At 58.6% G+C, this 18781-nt stretch overlaps 6 protein-coding genes across 6 annotated transcripts; 2 read left to right on the top strand and 4 right to left on the bottom strand.

The window, feature by feature from the left end:
* Positions 1–187: 187 nt before the first annotated feature.
* GGTG_00457 (hypothetical protein) lies at positions 188–3763 on the bottom strand (the record flags this gene model as incomplete). Its single annotated transcript, XM_009218203.1, has 3 exons — positions 188–1167; positions 1259–3648; positions 3732–3763. 3 exons carry the CDS (start codon positions 3761–3763, stop codon positions 188–190), a joined length of 3402 nt encoding a protein of 1133 aa, XP_009216467.1.
* Positions 3764–5545: 1782 nt separating this feature from the next.
* GGTG_00456 (hypothetical protein) lies at positions 5546–8851 on the top strand. The gene is made up of 5 exons (XM_009218202.1): positions 5546–6109; positions 6200–6360; positions 6445–6886; positions 6969–7028; positions 7128–8851. The coding sequence occupies exons 1-5, from the start codon at positions 5628–5630 to the stop codon at positions 7219–7221; spliced, it is 1239 nt and encodes a 412-aa protein (XP_009216466.1). The 5' UTR covers positions 5546–5627; the 3' UTR covers positions 7222–8851.
* On the bottom strand, positions 7148–10187 carry GGTG_00455 (AdoMet-dependent rRNA methyltransferase SPB1). The gene is made up of 3 exons (XM_009218201.1): positions 8069–10187; positions 7827–8012; positions 7148–7742 (listed from the first exon to the last, which is right to left on the bottom strand). The coding sequence occupies exons 1-3, from the start codon at positions 10062–10064 to the stop codon at positions 7366–7368; spliced, it is 2559 nt and encodes an 852-aa protein (XP_009216465.1). The 5' UTR covers positions 10065–10187; the 3' UTR covers positions 7148–7365.
* Positions 10188–10195: 8 nt separating this feature from the next.
* Positions 10196–13393, top strand: GGTG_00454 (WD repeat-containing protein). Its single transcript, XM_009218200.1, has 3 exons — positions 10196–11330; positions 11401–11514; positions 11597–13393. The coding sequence occupies exons 1-3, from the start codon at positions 10361–10363 to the stop codon at positions 12958–12960; spliced, it is 2448 nt and encodes an 815-aa protein (XP_009216464.1). The 5' UTR covers positions 10196–10360; the 3' UTR covers positions 12961–13393.
* Positions 13394–13502: 109 nt separating this feature from the next.
* Positions 13503–14963, bottom strand: GGTG_00453 (hypothetical protein; the record flags this gene model as incomplete). The annotated part of the gene is made up of 2 exons (XM_009218199.1): positions 13503–13791; positions 13816–14963. 2 exons carry the CDS (start codon positions 14961–14963, stop codon positions 13503–13505), a joined length of 1437 nt encoding a protein of 478 aa, XP_009216463.1.
* A 729-nt stretch (positions 14964–15692) lies between these two features.
* On the bottom strand, positions 15693–18453 carry GGTG_00452 (hypothetical protein). Its single transcript, XM_009218198.1, has 4 exons — positions 17590–18453; positions 16657–17487; positions 16514–16555; positions 15693–16415 (listed from the first exon to the last, which is right to left on the bottom strand). The coding sequence occupies exons 1-4, from the start codon at positions 17842–17844 to the stop codon at positions 16143–16145; spliced, it is 1401 nt and encodes a 466-aa protein (XP_009216462.1). The 5' UTR covers positions 17845–18453; the 3' UTR covers positions 15693–16142.
* Positions 18454–18781: the final 328 nt, after the last annotated feature.

Below are 18781 nucleotides of genomic sequence, written 5' to 3'. Positions count from 1 at the left end.
GAAAAGGAAACAGAATAATAACGCCCGTTTCGCCGTCCTAACCTTTGTAGCGCTGAGGTATCTATCCATAAGACACGCGTTTGGGAACTCGTAAAAAGTGTAGACGGAGACATGGAGTAATGTGAAGAAGGGAAGGTAAAGAGATGAGAAAGAAACCCCAAAGCACGCAACTGGGTGCGTTAAGAAATCAAAATCCCCGTGAACCTGGAGGGATCTTGGCGGGGGAGTGGCCGGGCGCCTTGTTTCTAAAAGAACCTCCGGCCCTCCTCCTGCGGTTGACACGATCCTCGTCGGGTAGGCCACCTGAAAAGCTCTCGTGGCCAATGGTAATGATCCGGATGGTGTTTCCAAACGCCGCAGCGATGCTGCCTCGGCCAACCTTGACGATAGGCCCGGGTTCCGAGATCATGAGGTGATCTTGAGGCTGCGCCTCATACTCGTCACCAAAGCCGTCAGAAACCAACGGCCGAGTGGCATAGGCTCCTTTCTTCTCAAGCTGCGTCATAGTCCACACCTCGTATAGGTCGTCGCTGCGGTCGCTCGGGTCACTTGGACGAAGTGGCGGCGTTGCACGTCGCCGACGCAGGGAGCCCGGCGCTGGGGGCTGGGTCGGCTGTGGTAGAGGCTGCTTCGGTGGTTTCTGCCGGATCCCAACGACACACCCGCTCGGCAGGGATGCCCACAGCCCCGGATTTTCAACTGTCCGTCTGATTTCACTGGCGTCTTGCCACGAACATCCGCGAGTTAAGCTGAGCTCGTCGTCTCGGAAGCTTATCGTCTCACCCTCGACCGAGGGTAGATACGTTTGGATCACACACTCGCCCCCATCCGCTTTGATGTAGACCAATGTAAACGACCTTAGGCCCTTGGCGCCAGTTTGAGTCTTGCGTGGGTGTGAGTGAAAGAAGCTCAGGGTCCTGGGCCGGATAACCTCCGTTCTGAAGGTGTAGATGATGCTGGACGAGTGGAAGTCAACCAAATCCACCGATGAGGTCCGCGCAACCAGATATGACGAATAATCCGGCACCGCAAGCACCGCTTGGATATCGCTCTCGTCTGATGGCAAACGGACTTCCTCGGTCAACCACACGTCTCCGACCGTCGTGCCTTTATGGATGCACCCGCGCCGGGAGAGGGTCAAGAAGGAGGTGGCTTGGTTCGAATCGGCTGAATTTTGGGTTAGCATGCCGAACCAAAGATATTGCTATCGCGAAAGGCGACTAGCGCGGGCGGCGCGGATGGGACAAAAAAATCTCACCTCTATCTGCAAGAGGCACCGCACAGCTCAGTGGGCTCTTGCAAACGACGTATTCCTGAGACTGGCCAAGGTCGGGCCAGGTCTCCACCATTGTCCCGTTCCTGCGAATTACCACGATAGACATGCGGGCCTCCCTGCTCTTTCTGGTGCTGAAAAACAAAGCATCGGGCTTCTGGCCACGAAGATCAACTTCAACTACCGGCCCCCATTTGCGCGCTTTCAGATCCCAGATCCAGATCTTGGATGACGACAACAGAACCAGCCATTCGGAGCTGTCGTCTATGGCCATTGCGAGGACCGGGAAAGGATCCCTCCCGGACTTGTCCGGGCTTGTGACAACGTAGCTCGTTCCCAAAAAGCGTACGTTCCAGACCCAGATCATGCGATCCAGCCCTGCCGAAACGACACGCCCATCTGGCGTTGCCGCCATCAGAGCCACATCCAAGGCATGCCCAGAGTTGACCGTTTTGATAGATATCAACTGCTCGTCCTCGCCGCCGTATTCTCCGGACCGTCCACCAGCGATCTCGTCCCATAGGAGGTAGTTCATGAGGAGCCGCACCAGTGAGACGACGACGATGATGGCTATGATGAGAGGCACGGTCTGGTGATGCGCAAAATCATAGACGGCAGGTGAGAGAGAGCGCTCTCTTGCGGGCGGTGTGCGGTTTGAGCCTTTCATGACGAAGACCAGGGGGTCATAGACGCGAGCAACATAGCTGTGCGCCCAGGGCTTCACCACGTGGATGACCTCTCGCGCAGTCTCGTGGTCTTGGAGTCGAAGCCACGACGTCGGGCCCCTCGCCTGATGGATATCGATCAGGAGGGGAGCTGTTTCTGACTTGGCCCTGTCTCTAAACATCTTGCCGAGTGTGTGCAAGAGGGTCTCGGTTTGGGAGAAGTGCCATTGAGCAACCAGGATGAAGCCCAGGGTGACGATCAGGCCAGCAATACGCGTCGAGAGGGCGATCTTCCCTTGAAGCAGCGCCTCTGTCCATGATTTCCGGTACGGCGCTTGAGAAGACGATCGGTTGTGCCTCAAGGAGGACTTGGCTAGAGCCTCGCTCAGCTCGGTCCGCCGCACTTCGACACTCAACACAGAAAGGAAGAATGTCGACAGGTAGAAAAAGTCAAAGAGGGTGGCGATGGCGGCGAATGTGCAAAAGGCGGACACGCCCGGGAGAACCACGCGGGACAAACCCAGGATGATCAGAAGGTACTGCAGGACGCTGGTGAAGGACACAAGAAATGTTTCCCCAAAAGCCTGTCCTATCCTGCTGCTTGTGCTGTCCTCCGAGGGCGTCACGATGACGGCGTTGATGAGTCTAAACATGTTCTCCAGGCTCATAGACCAAACGACCAGCGGGAAGCAGGCCTGCGGGATCTTGGAAAGGTCGACCTTGAAGACGGCGCAGACGGTAAAGCTGGATATGACTGACGCTACGATCTGGACAACGAGCGTGACGATCAGGCCGGCTTTAGACTTGACCGCTCGCAGCTTTGAAAGGCTGTGAAGGAAGTACATGAAGGTGAGGAAGTATGCCAGGCTGAGCATGGTGAGGTCCCAGAACGAGATAGGCCGGAACTGGAACTCGTAGAGTTGGCTAGGCATGCTTCGGCCGTCGCGAGGGTATGCGGTCCACCTGTCTGCCATGCGTGCAGCCAGAGCAGCCGTCTTGCGCTCCCACTGCCGCCCAACAGGAGAGTCTCGGAGGTGGATAAGGGTGATTACCAGAGCGTCCGCAGCAACAAGTTTGCGGTCTTCGAACCGCTTGCCGCTGAACACGATGGAGTGGCGTAAAGTAACATTGACCGAGGTCGACTGCGTTTTGCGGGCATTGACCGTCCCGATGATGTCCTTGTCGTTGAAGATCTTTTGCGCGTCTCCGGACCAGTACTGAAGTGGAGAATGATAGAACCACGACATGTTGGTCCTTCCATTGATGACGTGGAAAGTGTCTCGTTCATGCTGGGTCAGGTCGCCGTTGGGAAGGCCGGTTATGGCGGCCAGAGGGACAGGACGCCGGGGGTTGAAGTCCTTGGTTGACCCCAGCAGTTCGTTCTGTATCTGCAATGCCCCAAGAAGTACATCCCGGTCAAGCGCCCTCATGTAGCTGCCATGGACCCAGACAGTCCGCATTATAACGTCGGGCTCCAGGTCGGCACGGGTGCTCAGCGGTTGCGCGTTGGTCCAGACATGGTGGGGAAGGTTGGAGGCGCTATTGGTGAAGTCGGTGGTATAGAGGAACGGGAACGGATACAGGAGGATGCCTGCAACGGCAACCGCCAGCAGGAGGACCGTGTCCACATGTCGCGCGACGTAGCGGCCGTACCGAGCCGGCCAGTTGCGGAAGGGGTGGTCCGGCGCAAGATTGGGAGCTTCGGTGGTCCTGTTATAGGGAAGATGGTCAACAAGACGGGGCCTCTTGTGGGCACCACATGTCGGTTCGGGGAGAGAGGCCGAGAAACATACCCCCGTAATGGATAAAGGAGATACCAGAGCATCACAGCGAGCGCAGCCGCATGCTATGCTGATGGCGCGGAGAGGTTCGATCGCAGTCGGACTATTGGTGGGGCATCTTGCAAACAGTACCTGGGTATTTATCTGCGAAGAAGTACCACTTGCTCTATTACTGGTGACTGGGCGTCCGGGAGTGAGGCAAAGGAAGAGAGTTCGCCAACGGGCTACAACGGCGGAGGTGGAGACACGGGCGTATGTATATTCCGGGGGCCTGGAGGCGGAAACGAGTCGTGGTTGGAGATTTAGGTTGGCTCCCGGGGTAGCGAAGGTCTCCCTTGCTCCTGGAATGCACGCTCTGTCGCCTTGTCCTGTTCGGGAAGGCTACTCGGCCGCCACGACAGCTAGAGAGAGTTCTAGAGTTGCGCAGATCGTCGGCGGGCTCAGCCTAGCAGCCACTAAAGACCTAAAGACGCTAACAACCACGAAAGGAGCACTTCACTGGTTCCCAAAAGAGTCCGGGCGAAAGTAGGGGGCGCCTAGCCTCGTTCCCGGCGCGCATCTGGGCAACCGGCAAACCTTCCCGGCGGAGATGCGCCCTGCAGGGCTGCAGGGCTTCTGTGATCACGATCCTCGGTTGTAGCTCTAGGTGGCAGCTCTGGGGCCGGGCTGTCGTCGAAGAGCGCGGCGCGCGGGGCAAGATTTGGTAGTTGGGCAATTGAACAGCTTTCGTTTATCGGAATTGGGGCTGGCAACACAGCCACGGTCAGCTAACAGTGGAAGTCGATATAGCTCGATCAAGTGGTTTGTGGCGGTGGGCTGGGGGTCGATGGTGGTTGAGGTAAGGTGCGCAATCGAGCGATGGTCGTCGGGGTTTTCCAGGTCGTCGTCACACGGCGCACAGGAGAGAATATGGGAAATCTTGGATTGCCCTTCTGAGGGATGGGAAAATCAAGTAGTGGGTGGGTCGTATCCCCAGGGGCAATGGGGGCTAAGCTGAGACAAGGGAAGAAGCTAACGTCATTGGCGACTGAAAGGGGTAGTCGCAGACGACAGCACAGACGCCGAGAGCCGTGTTGGTTTGCTCCACACACGCAAAACGGGCTGGAGCTGAGAAACTCGCGAGCAAGCAGGGCAGAAAGTCGGGTCCTGGTAAACGCATATATATCCGATCAATCGGTCGTACGGCACCGCACAGAGTGCATCGCCATGATGGCGACAACCCGGCGCGTGGCGTGGCTCTCTCGCTAGGAGCCCCGGCATGTACCGACCAACCTGGTCGACCGAATGATTCTCATGCCTGCCAGAGTCAAGCGCGCCCCTCTGAAACATGAGCCGACGGTCGTAAGAGGCAGTTGCCAGCTGCTGCGGGCGGAGATGGTGGATGCCAGTGGATGCGACTAAAAGTCCAAAATTGGCCGTCCAAGAAACCCCAAGCAGAGTGGGGTGCCTGGATGGCCTGGGCACCTGGGGCGGGGAACACAAGAGGTGTGGGGGTGCGCCCTGGGGATCCCTTAATCACAGGCCTGTCCGGTCCAGGATACCAGTCCGTCGCAGTCGGTGGCGGAGGATGGCGAAGCCCTTGAGCAGCCCAACGAGTAATGAGTAACATTGAAGACGCTAGGTTCCGCGTTCGCAGGCTAATGTTCCTCTTTTGGGGAGGGCGTCTGTGGAGAAATCTGGTGAGAGTGGGGAGCTTTTTCCACCTTTTTTTTTTTTTTCCATCCTTAGTGGGGGAGGGGGACTGTAAATGCAGCCCACCACCACGTCACCAGGCAGGGAGGCGCCACATTATCTACACCCATATTGCGGCACCGCGGGTACCTAACTGACGCTATAGACGTGCGGATGCTTCTGGATTTGGCTCCAAGATCAACTTGTATTTCCATGTAAAGTGCACGCGGTGGAGTCATGTCTTTCCTGTTCATGGTCATAATGTTCGGTGTAAGCGTGCAAGAGCTGAACCAACGGCTCGACCCGATTTCGGGACTGGACACTGATAAGTGGGTGATCCCACCAAGAGCTGTCCAGAATAGGAAATCCACTCGAAGCGTTTTTCGAATCACATACCAGACGCCGGATGCTGCCCTGCAGGGATCACATGGACGTAGATCACATCACGTCAACAGTCAGCATTATGCCATGGACGGTTCTCTCGCCATCGACCCCATCGCAGAGCTCATTACAGCCTACAACGAGCTGAATAGCTCGGCTATGGATGAGCTCGACGAGGAGCCCAGCCCGCTCGAATTCATGCGCTACGTCTCCAGAAATGCGCCATTTGTCGTCAGAAAAGGTGCCAGCCGGTGGCCCGCGGCAAGGCGGTGGAGCACCTCGTTCCTCAAGGATGCGCTGGCCGGTGAGACAGTGAACGTCGCCGTGACGCCCAAAGGGTTGGTAATATAGCTTCTGCGCACCCGCGACACAAACTGTTTGTCTTCCTATGAACCTAACCGGAAACGGTACTTCGTGCCCCGACTTAGAAACGCCGATGCCCCAACGAGACTCCAAGATGGAAGCCTGGTTTTTGCGAAGCCGTGGGAGGAAGAGCAAGACTTTTCCGAGTTTTTAGACTTCGTCATCCGCCAGGAGACGGAACCGTCTAGCTCGGATGATGGCAACGAAATCCGCTACGCCCAGACACGTGCGTATGCCATCGCATATCTCTCCTGATTCACTTGGCCGCTGATGAGACCCGAAACGAGCGGCGGAGAGGGGGAGCAAAAAGAAAACGACAACCTCAGGAACGAGTACTCGACCTTGTTCAGGCACGTGCAGCGCGACATCCCCTTCGCCCGCATCGCGCTGCAGCGCGAGCCCGACGCCATCAACATGTGGATCGGCAACTCGCGCTCCGTCACGGCGCTGCACAAGGACAACTACGAGAACGTCTACGTCCAGGTCCTGGGCAGGAAGCACTTCGTCCTCCTGCCATCCCTGTGCCACCCCTGCGTGAACGAGCGGCGCCTCGCACCCGCGACGTACGCGAGGCGGCACGGGGCTGCCGCCGGCCTCGAGCTGCGGCTGGACGCCGGCGACGCGACGCCCGTGCCCTTTGCACTATGGGATCCAGACCGACCCGAGGAAGACGCCACGCGGTACTCGCCGCTGGCGTGCCCCGTCAGGGTAACTCTGGAGCCTGGAGACATGATGTATCTCCCCAGCATGTGGTGAGTCATGGCTCGGTTTCTTTGCATAACATAACAAACGACCCAAACACCATGGCTGAAGGAAAGCGCCCTTTTGTTTTAGGTACCACAAGGTTTCGCAATCCTGCGGTGACGAGGGAATCTGTGTTGCTGTCAACTACTGGTCAGTTGAGCTCCCTTTTACCATCTTCCTTCGATGTTCTATAACGCACTCCCCAACTGACGTGGGGCGACTGTCATATTGTATCCTTGGTCATTCCAGGTATGACATGGAGTTTAGTGGGCCTCTGTATCCGATGTCCTCGTTTATCAGATCGGTTCATCTCAGCCAGCAGGAAAATGCCAAGATGGAATAGAAAGTCGGCGGCTGTTGATGGTCATGGCAACCATGACTTGTGCACAGTATGGTCTCGCCATATGCGTGCATGCTTTATGCATTAATGTACCTGCGCGTCTCTGGGATATGAAAGAACCAGTAACCCATGCCTTACGCCCCCCGCCTACCTGCCCTTCTTTGCTTTCTGTGCTTTCCTTTTTAGTGCCCGCATCTCCTTCTTCATCCTGGGGTCCACAATCTTGTATCGGCCCTTGACTCCGGACGGACGCCCCTTGATACCCCGGTTGGCGCCCTTGGCCACGACAACCTTGACTGACTGCTTGGGCTTCTTCTTGGTCGCCTTCCTGAGCAGCTTCGCTATGCTCTCGGCCTTCTCCTTCTCCGTCATGCCCTCCTCATTGACCAGGAGATCCGATTTCTTCTTCAGTTTCTCTAGGCGCTGTGCCGCCTTCATCTTCTTCCGGCCCTTGGCCTCACGGACCTTCTTGATGGGCCTGGCGTTGAATGCCCTCGTCTTCTCCTTGATCGCAGCAGCGGCAGCTGCGTGGTGGGAGACGGGATCATTAGTACATCAACTCAAACATCACATAGCCTAGCGGTGGTGTAACACGATCGGGCTCTCACCTTTTGTGATTGGCTTGTGGGCCCTGTCATGCTGTCCTTCGTCGTCCAGGAACCAGTCCGGCAGGCCATCTCTGTCCTTGAAAGCGTGCCTGTTGAAGCCATCGTCAATGACATCGTAAGATGTCTTCTCTCCCGTGGCGAGTTGATGGGCGAGAGTCATTGCTTCTGCCGTAATGATGTCGATGTCTGAAAGATATTGTTAGTGGCAGCTTCCATGGAAGATATTCACGTGGGCGTCTTACCAAGCCTTCCGTCCCTTGTCCGTTTGTCTTCGTCCTCCCAGTCGTCCTCAAACCCGCTCTTTACCACCTCGAAACCATCATCGTCACTGTCATCCGAATCAGACTCAACAGCTTGGACAGCCTTGCTCTTGGTGGGTTTCTCGGCCGTTTTCTTGGCAGGTGCTTGCTTGACTTGAGGCTTGCTTGGTGCTTCCTCCATCTCAACGTCCGAGTCATCATCCGCATCGGCTTCTGTGGGTTCGTCAAGAACCCCTTCTAGATCCTTGAATATGTCCTGGTTGAAAAATGCCCTCGCTCGTTTGGAAAGCCCAGAGGTGTCAGAGGGTGCGGTGTCAAGATCCGTCAACAGCGACTTCTTGCCCGAGGCCTCACCCTCGTCATCCGAGTCGTCACTGCTCTCTTCCTCGAGTTCGCTGTCGCTGCTGATTTCTCCTTCCTTGCCGTTGTCCGACACTCCCTCCCACTCATCGTCGCCATGCCCCTGTCGGGCCTTCTTTGCCCGATACTTGGCGTCGGATGCTGCCTTGCGCTCCTTGAATTCGTCGTACAGCCCATCGAGCTCCGTTTCTAGTCGATCCTCGGCATCGTCGGATTCGTCGTCGGTTTCCCCCGAAGAGCCAATGCCGCTGTCGCGGTCCTTTTTAGGCTCCTCCTCGCTGACGACCACCATCTTGCCCTTTGTCAGCCTGCGCATGGCACCCTCTCCCTTCTCCACAGCCTTCAACGCAAACATGGCATCCTCTCCGGCTGGCCCGGCTTGGTCGAGACCAATATCCATGGGGGCAACCATGTGCATCTGCATCCGGACGATCTCCTTCTGCTTGCGCTCGTTATCCCTCCGACGCTCCCGTTTCTTTTTGGAAGCCACCTTATCCTTCAGAGCCTGGAGGTCCTCCTGTATCTTCATCTCCTCGTCCATGGACTCGACCTCTGCGACCTCTTCGGCGGCGGCGGCGGCGGTGGCGGCGGCGGCCTCCTTCTTGGCCGACTTCTTGGTGGGGAACCCAAAGATCTCCCTGACAGCCAGACGCCACTTGAGGAGCATTTTGAATTCCTTCCTGCCTAGCACCTTGAGATCCTCACAGCAGATGCGGATCTCGCCCGTCGTCTCCGGCAGCTTGTCCAGTGCGGCAAGGGCCACGTCGCCATTGGGCGGCTGTACGAAGCTGAGACGGTTGTACTGGCCCAGAATTTCGATGGGATCGGTGGTCTGGATGAACTGGCTGGCGGATATCTCCTTGAACTGTGTGTAGTCGCCATCCTCGTAACCTCCTCTCTTCCTCTTCTTGACTTCTGGCTTGTAGACCTTGGCTTCGTTGTTCGGGGTGGGGTCTGCCAGCTCTTCAAAGACGGCGCGGGGGTCTAGAAACTTGGGGTCGATCCGCTTGGGAGCCTTGAACCCCCTGCACACGACGAAGATCTCGGCCGAGACGTTTCGGGACGAGGGGGGCTTGGTGGCCTCGACTTTGGTAAACAGCTGGTTGAAGATCCACAGCAGGGAGTTGTAATCCTTGGATCGGAAGACCTTTGTGACAAAAGTGCCACCCTCGACGAGGAACTCGGTGGCCAGCTTCATGGACTGCAGGGTCAATTCGGCCTGGTTGAACGAATCTTGCACCCAGGCGGTACCGACGTTCGGAGCTCCGTCGTGAAGGACGGTGTCCACCTTCCAGCCCTTGAGATGTTGCTTGATCGTCGCCCTGCACTTCTCGGTCGTGATGTCGCTCTGAAATGTGATGACCCTTGGAATCGGCTTGATCGGAGATAGATCGACTCCGATGATGAGGCTGCCCATGGGCATAGTCTCGGCAGCTACCTGACACCAAGAGCCAGGGGCCGCGCAAAGATCCAGTAGGACCTTGGTCTTCTCGAGGAAGCCATACTTCTTGTTCAGCTGGATCAGCTTGAAGGCAGCACGGGCTCGGTATCCTTTCTCCTTGGCAAGCTTGTACCACTTGTCAAGACGGCCTTTGCCGTGTTTCTTTTGGATAGCCATCGGTTTAGAGATCCACGGGCGTATCGGCCGCTGTTGTCGTCCTTGGCGCTGTCCGTGATGTCGTCGTCGCGATTTGTATGGCCCCTCCACGAAGGCGCATTCATGCGGCTAGTTTTTTTTTTTCTCCCCAAGTCCCCGATAAGCCTAGGGTGGGCCTCTGATAAAGCTTGGCCTCAATTGACGCGCGCGGAGTGGCGCCAAGAAAGCACTTAAAGCTGTGGGGCAACACGGGGCTGTTGCTCGCGTCCAAAATCGTGTTTCCGCGTTTTTGACATGCCGCAGCGTGTCATGGGTTCATGGGCATGGGCCAGGCGCCTGGACCGCGTAAAAGTGACTTGCCCGTGCCCACCCCCTCGTCCCCCACAACTCTCCCAGACAACCGTCACTACCAAAGAAGTGCCCAGCCAACCCTGCTCTCTTTCTCCCGCAACTGCAGGCTCGAATACCATCTTTATGTTCATGTACCGACTTCAGTGATCTGGGCTGTCGAGATGAGGCATCCCACTCCCCCCAACAGCAGTCCCCTCTGCGTCAAGCGGTCCGTTACCTGGGCACCCGTTGTCCATGTCGACACCCCAGAAGAGTCCGACAACCTCGATGCCTGGCCGACCCTAGAACTGCCATTGACGCCTAGGAGACCAAGGGCACTCGGGAGTCCAATTCGATGCAACCAGACTCCGGCCGACTCCTCGCCACTCGGTGCCGCCCTCGAGGTGTGCCCTGGCTCTCCAACAGTCTTGACTCGGTCAGCAACAGCAGCGGCTGCCGCAGCAGCAGCGGCCGCAGCAACAACAGCAGAATCAAGCTCGTCCAAGAAGGAGAAAAAGCCGCCATCGATCACCCCCCGCAAGTTTCGCAAGTTCTTCACCCCACGGCCGGTTCCGGTCGTTACCAGGAGCGCTCTCCACGACATCACCCGATCCTCTCTGAACGCAACACAGCCTGTAGACGAAACGGCGAGGGAGCTGTTCCGGAACCCTGCCCGCTCCAATGCTCGTGCCGGCAAGCGACCAACAGCAGCTCTCGATGGTGATGATTTGGACAATGGCAACGGCAAGCGTCAGAAGACCAGATCTATTGCAGGGCTTGCTACACTCGACAATATCTCGTCGTCTCCTGCGAATCTGTTGGAGAGCTTGAAGCCGCCGTCGCCAAAGTTGAGAATCCCCTTGAACCATAGGGGTACCGCTGCCCAGGTTTTCCAGCGGGAGTTGGGTGATATCGATCGTGCCTTTGATATGCTGGAGCTGGCGCATCCGGTGCTTGGTGAGAATTGCACCCATCCTGACCTCAGGGGTATATACTGCGGCTTGTACACGAGCTAACAGTATGTCAGACTGGAGGACGGAGACTGCCGACTTCTGCTCCGGGCAGGATTACATCCACAGCACCGCCCAGGCCGACTCTAACCAACCTCGCAGCACCATCTTCTCACAAGCAGCATGTAACAGTATGCTGGCCCCCATCCACTTGCCCCTTTTTCGGATCCGCCAGAATACGAACAGGATACTAACTTTGTGCTCTCACCTCAGCCAATGATATGGTTCTTATTGGAGACAACATGGGCAATGTGCGACTTTTGAAGACGGACGTTTCTGGTGAGGATGGCTTCCAGAAACCTCACGTTCTGTGGACCGCCCATGACAATGCCGTGACCGATGTTGCCGTCTCAGCCGACGACCTGCGTGCCGCAACAGCGTCGGCTGACCGTACTGGCATCGTCTGGGATACGATGACGCAAAAACCGCTTACCCTGCTACCCTGCAATGGCTCCGTCAAGTCGATTCGGTTCCAGCCTGGGCAAGGGGCCGGTAATGTCGTGGCCACGAGCAGCCGTGACGGTCTGGTGCAGGTATGGGATCTGCGGTGCCGCAACGGGAGATTCAGCGACTGGCAGGACGACACCATGGGAGACGCCTCGGAGGGCTGCGAGTATCCCGTGCCTCATAGCGCGCCGCTCAACAGCTTCGTGTCGGCGCACCAGGCCTCGGCCCGGGGTGGACGCGGCGGTCAACACGCCGTCGTGACGACGCTAGAGTTCATGCCGGCTGGCAAGGAGCATCTAATATTGTCGGCGTGCGAAGCCAACGCCACCATCAAGCTCTGGGACATCCGCGCCGTCCGCCACGAGCAGGGCAACAACGCCAGCAAGCCCGTCTCTGTGGTCGCCCCACCGCCGGGCCACGCCGGTTACCGCGACTGGGGCGTCAGCTCCTTGGCCCTGGGGTCCGATGGCGCCCGGGTGTACGCACTCTGCAAGGACAACACCGTCTACGCATACTCGACCGCTCACCTCGCCCTCGGCCGCGCCCCTGAGCTAGACGCCGGCTACGAGCTAACTCGGCGTCGCAGCTCGCCCGTGCACTCAGGTCTGGCCCCGCTGTATGGCTTCCGCCACACCCTCTTCACCTCGCCCAGCTTTTTCGTCAAGCTGGCCGTCAGGCCGGCCCGTGACGGCCACTCCGAGATGATCGCCGTCGGCAGCGGCCACGGTACTCCCGTCCTGTTCCCCACTGATGAAGGCTACATCCGCTCCCAACAGGATGTCGCCTCGGCCGCTGCCTCCGGTGTCTCACTACCGGCAAGGACAGAAGGATCCTGGGGCTTCCCGGCTAGCAACAGGCACGTGACACCTCGTCCAGCCGAGGCGACGCCCATCTTCACCTCTGGCACGCCGCTCATCCACGGCCACGCCAAGGAGGCAACCTCGGTGTCGTTCACAAGTGGTGGTCGGCTAGTCACCGCATCGGACGACTTCACGGCCCGTGTCTGGTCCGAGAACCGCGATCAGGCCAGGCAGCTCCGTCATGGCGGCTGGACCGGAGGTCAGCGCTGGGGTTGGGGCTGGGCTAGTATCGACCAAGACTTTGACGAGCATGACGGTGATGAGTTTTAGCTCCACCGATGCCGGTCCGCCAGCCACTCATCTTGGGGGGCTTGGTCCCAGTAGCAAAGAAAGAAGAAGAAAAAAAAGTTAATCTATCCCCGCATACCCTGGGAATATCTTGTACGGGTCAGTTGTAACATTTTAAGGCATTGAGACGACTGTCGGGCTATGATAATTCTGTATGGGGTACGAGTCCATACACCAGAGCTGGGTATTTGGGACAAGTATACCACTTGCTCGGGACCTTGCGTGATGACGCAAGGTTTACTATAGGATTTTGTTGGGGACCTTGGCATAGGTATGGGACATGCTAGCGAATTCTTGATTTTGCTACAAATGTAGCTTAGGAACAGAGGTTCTAGTAGGAGAATAGAATTGTAAATATGACAAGAGCCGACGGGTGCCCAACAATCTAGCGTTGGAAAATGTTTGTTGCTTTGGGGTATCGCGTGACGTTGTCTAAACCGGTGCAATCGCAAGATAAAATTGGGATAAACGAGGATAACAAGGACACAGGAATGATGGGGTAAAAGCGCCAGAGGGAAAAGAAATCACGGTCCATGCCCAGAAGACCTCTGCTTCTGCTCCTTCCGCTTGAGCATGGCCTTGGCCGTCCGCTCCTTGGAAACAGCGATGCTGTCTCTGAGTCTTCCAGACGCCACGAAACCGGACCACCTCATGCTGGGGGTGTCGGCAACAGCATCCTCGGCTTCTCCAGCGAGCCCGCTGCCGCTGCCGCTGTCATCCGCGCCTTGCCGCAGCTCAGGGGCAGCCTCGACCCCGGGAGAGGCCGCGTCGTCGTCGTCGTCGTCGTCGGGCCACGCGCCAGGAGGAGCAGAGCTCCCCGCCGCCGCCTAGGCGGACGGGGCCGAGTCCTCGCCGGGGAACATCGTCGTCGGCGCCGCGGCGTCGGCGGCGGCCGGCCCGCCGCAGATGTCGTCGAGGTCGCCGACGATGCGGATCAGGAACTGGAAGACGCGGCGAGCCTCGTGGACGACGTCGTCGCGCTGGGCGGGCGACAGCGACGGGCCGGCGGCCTCGAGGCGGCGCTTAAAATCCTCCTTGAGGTCCTCGCCGTCGCGGCGGGTGGCGAAGTGCAGAAAGTCGAGCGGCAGGCGCCCGCGGCGCGGGTCCGGGTCCGCCTCGCCGGTGACGAAGCGCACGCACGACGGGTGGCCGCCGTCGCCGAGTATCGAGTCGTCGTCTTCGGCCTGCGCCGCGGCGGCGGCGGAGCTGTTGAGAGGAAAAACGTCGCTCGCCCGCACGCACGGGCGCATGCCGGGCGGCACGGGGCCCGGGTCGGCGGCCCAGAAGGACGGGTCGGCGCGGCCTTGGGCGTCGGGGAGGCCCGTTGCCGTCTCGAGGGTGGCGCGAATGTATCGGCCACCCGAGAAGAGGGCCATATACATGACCCAGCCGTGCGCGAGCAGGACGTGCGGCGCGAGCGCGACCGACGACGCCGTGTGCCTGACAAAGGCGACCAGCCCGGTCTCGTCACCGTCGTCGTCGTCGCCGCTGCCGGTGAGCAGCTTGATCTCCTGGGCCACCTCGTCCCGCGTCCACCCCGTCAGGGCCCGTACGTCCGCCACGAGCCGCGCGGCCCTCTCGAGCTCGGGCATGTGCATGTCGGTCAGGAGCTGGCGTACGGTGTCGCGGCCCTCCTCGGAGAGCTTGGGCGGGAGCTCGGCGTACGACTCAAAGTGCGTCCGCTTCGGCAGGCCGACGGGGAACTCGATGATCTGAGCCCACCACGGATGGCCGGCGGTCCCGTCGCCCGGCACGGGCTTGGTGAGAACCTGCCGCCATAGCGTCTCAAAGGCGATGTATACGGAGGCTATGTGTAGAATCCCCGTGGTGTATTGTGAGGGTTTGCTGACACGGGGTGGGAGAACCAAGGGCAGCCGCTCGAGGATGAGCTTGTTGAGCGTTCTGTGGAGGAGGCGTGTGGATGAATTGATGGCCTTTCCTAGACCCTTCTGGGCGTCATCCCTGGGTGTCTCCGGCGAAGACATCGGGAGTTGTGGGATGGGCAGTCAACCGGCGCTGGGAGTGGCGAGCCTGGGGAGCCTACAGGCTTCAGGATGCCTTGGGGAGATGGTAATGACTCGGCAAGACGAAGTTGATGCAATGATAAATCAAGGTAAAGAAGAGTAGCAATATGGATTGCCACAGGCAGAATGCGGTGATGATGGGATATTCACGGGAAGGTAATGTCTGGTTGATGTTGGTGCAAGAAACAGCAGAGGCTAGGGATGAGTGGGATGAAAAGGACGTGAGTGTTTCTCGAGTAGACAAGTCGATTATGACTGCCCAACCACCTGTCTGCGGTCAAGTGCAGCCCTAGTTCGATGCGGCACTGCGACCTCCATGTTTGTTTTCAGAGCACAACAAACATAGGACCGTGGGCTCGTGTTGGGAGGAAGGCACGCGGGGACAGAGTCCAGCGACGTGGTAGGTGTAGGTAGGGATGGAACGAACAAGCCGCGTCTCGCACCTGGTCCAGACGCAAAATCTCACGAGGCCGAAACCCCACCGACCAGCACTCGATCGGCGATCCGGCGGGGCAGCGAAAGAAAAGAAGCAGGGAGAACATTTGAGCACCACGACCCGACATTTTGGCGCGCTAAGGGCGGGCCATTCGAGCGGCCTTGTCTGCTCGCGGGAGGTCGCGGCGCAGGTGGTTGCAGAGGTTGCATGGGAAGCGGCTCCTCGGGAGACTTGCTGTTTCGACCTTTGAGGTGGGGCTATTGGGTCATGGGAACTCCTGTGCATTCCCTCGCTTTTAGCGACGACTTGCTGTGGGAAATGAGTTGACGGGGAAGACAGATAAAATGTATCTCCTGTCTGCGTATATCCTTATGAACAGTGAATAGAGGTAGGTACAAGAATGCGAACAACCAAATAAGGGCAACCCAGGTTGAAAATGCGTAGTACGTATGTGTGAAGGCAGATATAACACAAAGCCCACAGGAAACTCCACAGACACCGCCCAGTATGCGAGCAAGCGACAGAGAAACGAATCCCTCCAAAAGGTGTTAGCATACCCCGAGGAGAACGATTCGATACCCAAAAGGTGTGAAATGCAAATTGCTTAAATGCGACAAATATAAACACATCTCTCTCAAAGCACAGTTCGGGGAGTGCGTTGTATCACCAGGCCCAACCCCGTCAGAAACTCGGTGTCTTGAGCCTCAGACTGTCGAGCCGTGCTCGGTCATTCCGTGGTGCCGGTTGCGTGGATCATCGTCCTCGTGACTTTCGCGATTGATAAAGACAAACGAGAGGAGGACGACGCAGGCCCCGACCCAGTAGACCCAGCTGGAGTACTGGTGGTACTGTATCATTTCTCCTACTAATGAGAGCGGGATGGTGAGTGACAGTCCCATGGTGACGACTAGAGGTGTCGTCAGGAGCATGGCATATGCCCATGACATGTCGCTGACAAAGGATGAAAGAGAATTCAGCTAGGGAGGCACATGATGGTCAGTGACTGAGTGGCAAGATGGAAGCAAACGCGGGCGAGGGCGAGAGCGAGGGCGGGAGCGAGACGGGCATAACCTACCAAAATGATGCCCCAGATTTTGCCCGAGGGAGGCAGAGCGAGCTGTTAAAATTGACGGAATGCGGTTAGTAACATATTGGCCCCGGCTGGTAGCTGCATATAGCGTTGGAGGTCACAAGGGACAAGACCCAGGCAGGACTCACCGTTTCGATGCCCGTGAAATGCAGAATGAAGAACATGGGCCACAGCAGAATCAGGTTGAACAGGCCGACGAGGCCAAAGAACAGCGGCATGTTGACGTGGTCCTCGTTGCCGACCCGGCGCTTCATGACGGTGATGTAGAGGCCGTAGATGATGGCGCTCACAAACGCCATCGAGTCGCCGATGGCCATCTCAGCCGTCGACTTGTGCGGGAAGTTGCCGCGGTTCTCGTCGCTCTTGCCCGACAGGTCGACCGTCGAGATGAGCACGACGCCGGCCAGACCGGCCAGGACGCCGCACAGCTTGCGCACCGTGAAGCTCTCGACGCGCATGACGGCGCACAGCACGAGCGTCCACACGCTGCTCGTCGACGTCAGGATCGTCACGCTCCCCACTGACGTGTACTCGAGGCAGGCCGACGCGAAGTAGTTGGCCAGGAACCAGAGCATGCAGAACTCGAGGCTGAGCCACGCCGTCTCGCGAAGGTCGAGCCGCTCCGTCGCCGCCGCTGGGGCGCCGCCGCCGCCGCCACCGCCGGACAGGTCGAACGCCACCAGGCTGCCCTCGTCATCCACGAGCAGCCGCTCCCCGGCCTCGCCCGCGTCCTCGCCCTCCGCCTGCAGCTTCGAGTGGAGACCGCTGCTGGGCGCTCCCGGCCGCAGGCCCCGGCGCTTCTGCTCCCGCCACAGCTCCAAGGCGGCGTTGCGGAAGCTGTCGACGCCGTGCTCCCGTACGTATTTTAGCGCCATCGGTATCAGCGAGACGGCGAAGAAGGAGGTGTTGATGTAGACGACGAAGAAGGGCTTGCTGTACGTGTTGTCGGAAAATATGTACTAAAGGGCGCGGGCCGCCGGGCGCAAAGCAGAATCGTCAGCTCAGGGGTATCGGGACGAGAGGGCGTGCGCGCGCACCACCACGACCACAAGGTAACTTACGCTGGCCAAAAAGTTGGAAAGGGTCCAGAGGAAGACGGTGATGATCAGCAGTATTATGCCGAGCGTGCGCCTTGCGAACCCTGCCACCCCGAGCTTCTCCCGCAGACCCGAGCGGCCCGTCGCGGCGCTGAGGGACGACATCATGGAGTCTTGCATCAGCATTGCGCTTGATATTGACCGCCGCGGATGTAGCTGGGGGACGCTGTGCTGCTCCTCGGCGGCCAGCTCTGCTGGCCTTGTCGGATCTGCCGGCATCTTGCTATGGCTGCCGTTTTGTGTCGTGAGAGCGGGCGGGAAGTGCTCCCGTCGTTGTGCTCGTCGTGTTCGCCGTTGTGGTCGTCGTCGTGGTCGTCGTGGTCGTGTTCGTGGTCGTCGTCGTCAGCGCCGTTCGCCGTCTACACCAACGTGCAGTCGAACAGCTATGATGTCGGGTAGGAGATGGGGGCCGCGCCGCCCCAGTCTTTCTTGTTCGTGATCGGCAGCGGGCAAGCTCTCGTTGATGAAACGAGCAAAAGCGGGACCCCTAGTGCGGGCGGGATCTGCGTAGGAGGAGAATGTGTCTTGGTAGGTATGTAGGTAGGTGCGTAAGGACGAGCCGGACGGGAGGGGAAGGGCCGCAGCTCCAAAGGACACGAACGTGAGGCTTCTCTAGTCTCGATCTATGGCGGAACAGACAGATGGGCAGCGTCGCGACGGCCTTGTCGACCAAAATCGTCAGTGCATGTGCCTTCTCCAGCACCGCCGTAACAGAAACCACTGGCCCAGCCTTGGCCACACACACACACACACACACACAGCCCAGATTTGGCAACAATGCGCTAGAACTGAACTGCATCCACATCAAAGATGCCGGCAAAAGCACACCCATTACTCTGCATATCCAGGGGCAGCCCCTGGTCGCGCCCCCCAGCCGCCTGACTGTGCAGGGCGCATGTCATGGTTGATTCGCCAGCCCCGGCGCAGCCCCAGCGGCCCAGAACCAGACGGCACATGTCGGCCCCACCACCCTGACAAGCGATGACATCTGCTTGTTGCTAGCCCGCCAGTCCGATTCGTTCGGATAATGCCTGGCATTGAGGCTTGGGCTGCAGGTGCCAGGAAACCATCGTCTGATGCCTGGGCGCGGGAGCAGAGACTGCACATCTGCGCGCATCGAGTACCGATGGCTCGGGCCCGCAGGGACCATTGGCTC

Source organism: Gaeumannomyces tritici, assembly GCF_000145635.1.
Source record: "Gaeumannomyces tritici R3-111a-1 unplaced genomic scaffold supercont2.1, whole genome shotgun sequence".
In the NCBI taxonomy this organism is placed as follows: domain Eukaryota; kingdom Fungi; phylum Ascomycota; class Sordariomycetes; order Magnaporthales; family Magnaporthaceae; genus Gaeumannomyces; species Gaeumannomyces tritici.
Note: the sequence above shows the minus strand (reverse complement) of the source record. Positions and strands in the feature narration are given on the sequence as shown.

What these genes read in the sequence shown, in the direction of transcription:
- GGTG_00456 (XM_009218202.1), top strand. Translation starts at nt 5,628, where the DNA reads ATGTCTTTCCTGTTCATGGTCATAATGTTCGGTGTAAGCGTGCAAGAG. An exon ending in AATCCGCTACGCCCAGACAC is followed by an intron (nt 6,361 to 6,444) that starts GTGCGTATGCCA and finishes GGGAGCAAAAAG; the next exon opens with AAAACGACAACCTCAGGAAC. An exon ending in TGTGTTGCTGTCAACTACTG is followed by an intron (nt 7,029 to 7,127) that starts GTCAGTTGAGCT and finishes TGGTCATTCCAG; the next exon opens with GTATGACATGGAGTTTAGTG.
- GGTG_00455 (XM_009218201.1), bottom strand. Translation starts at nt 10,064, where the DNA reads ATGGCTATCCAAAAGAAACACGGCAAAGGCCGTCTTGACAAGTGGTAC. An exon ending in GACAAGGGACGGAAGGCTTG is followed by an intron (nt 8,013 to 8,068) that starts GTAAGACGCCCA and finishes AATATCTTTCAG; the next exon opens with ACATCGACATCATTACGGCA. An exon ending in CCACAAGCCAATCACAAAAG is followed by an intron (nt 7,743 to 7,826) that starts GTGAGAGCCCGA and finishes CCCACCACGCAG; the next exon opens with CTGCCGCTGCTGCGATCAAG.
- GGTG_00454 (XM_009218200.1), top strand. Translation starts at nt 10,361, where the DNA reads ATGGGCATGGGCCAGGCGCCTGGACCGCGTAAAAGTGACTTGCCCGTG. An exon ending in GCTGGCGCATCCGGTGCTTG is followed by an intron (nt 11,331 to 11,400) that starts GTGAGAATTGCA and finishes ACAGTATGTCAG; the next exon opens with ACTGGAGGACGGAGACTGCC. An exon ending in CTCACAAGCAGCATGTAACA is followed by an intron (nt 11,515 to 11,596) that starts GTATGCTGGCCC and finishes CTCTCACCTCAG; the next exon opens with CCAATGATATGGTTCTTATT.
- GGTG_00452 (XM_009218198.1), bottom strand. Translation starts at nt 17,844, where the DNA reads ATGCCGGCAGATCCGACAAGGCCAGCAGAGCTGGCCGCCGAGGAGCAG. An exon ending in TTTCCAACTTTTTGGCCAGC is followed by an intron (nt 17,488 to 17,589) that starts GTAAGTTACCTT and finishes CGCGCCCTTTAG; the next exon opens with TACATATTTTCCGACAACAC. An exon ending in ATTTCACGGGCATCGAAACG is followed by an intron (nt 16,556 to 16,656) that starts GTGAGTCCTGCC and finishes CAATTTTAACAG; the next exon opens with CTCGCTCTGCCTCCCTCGGG.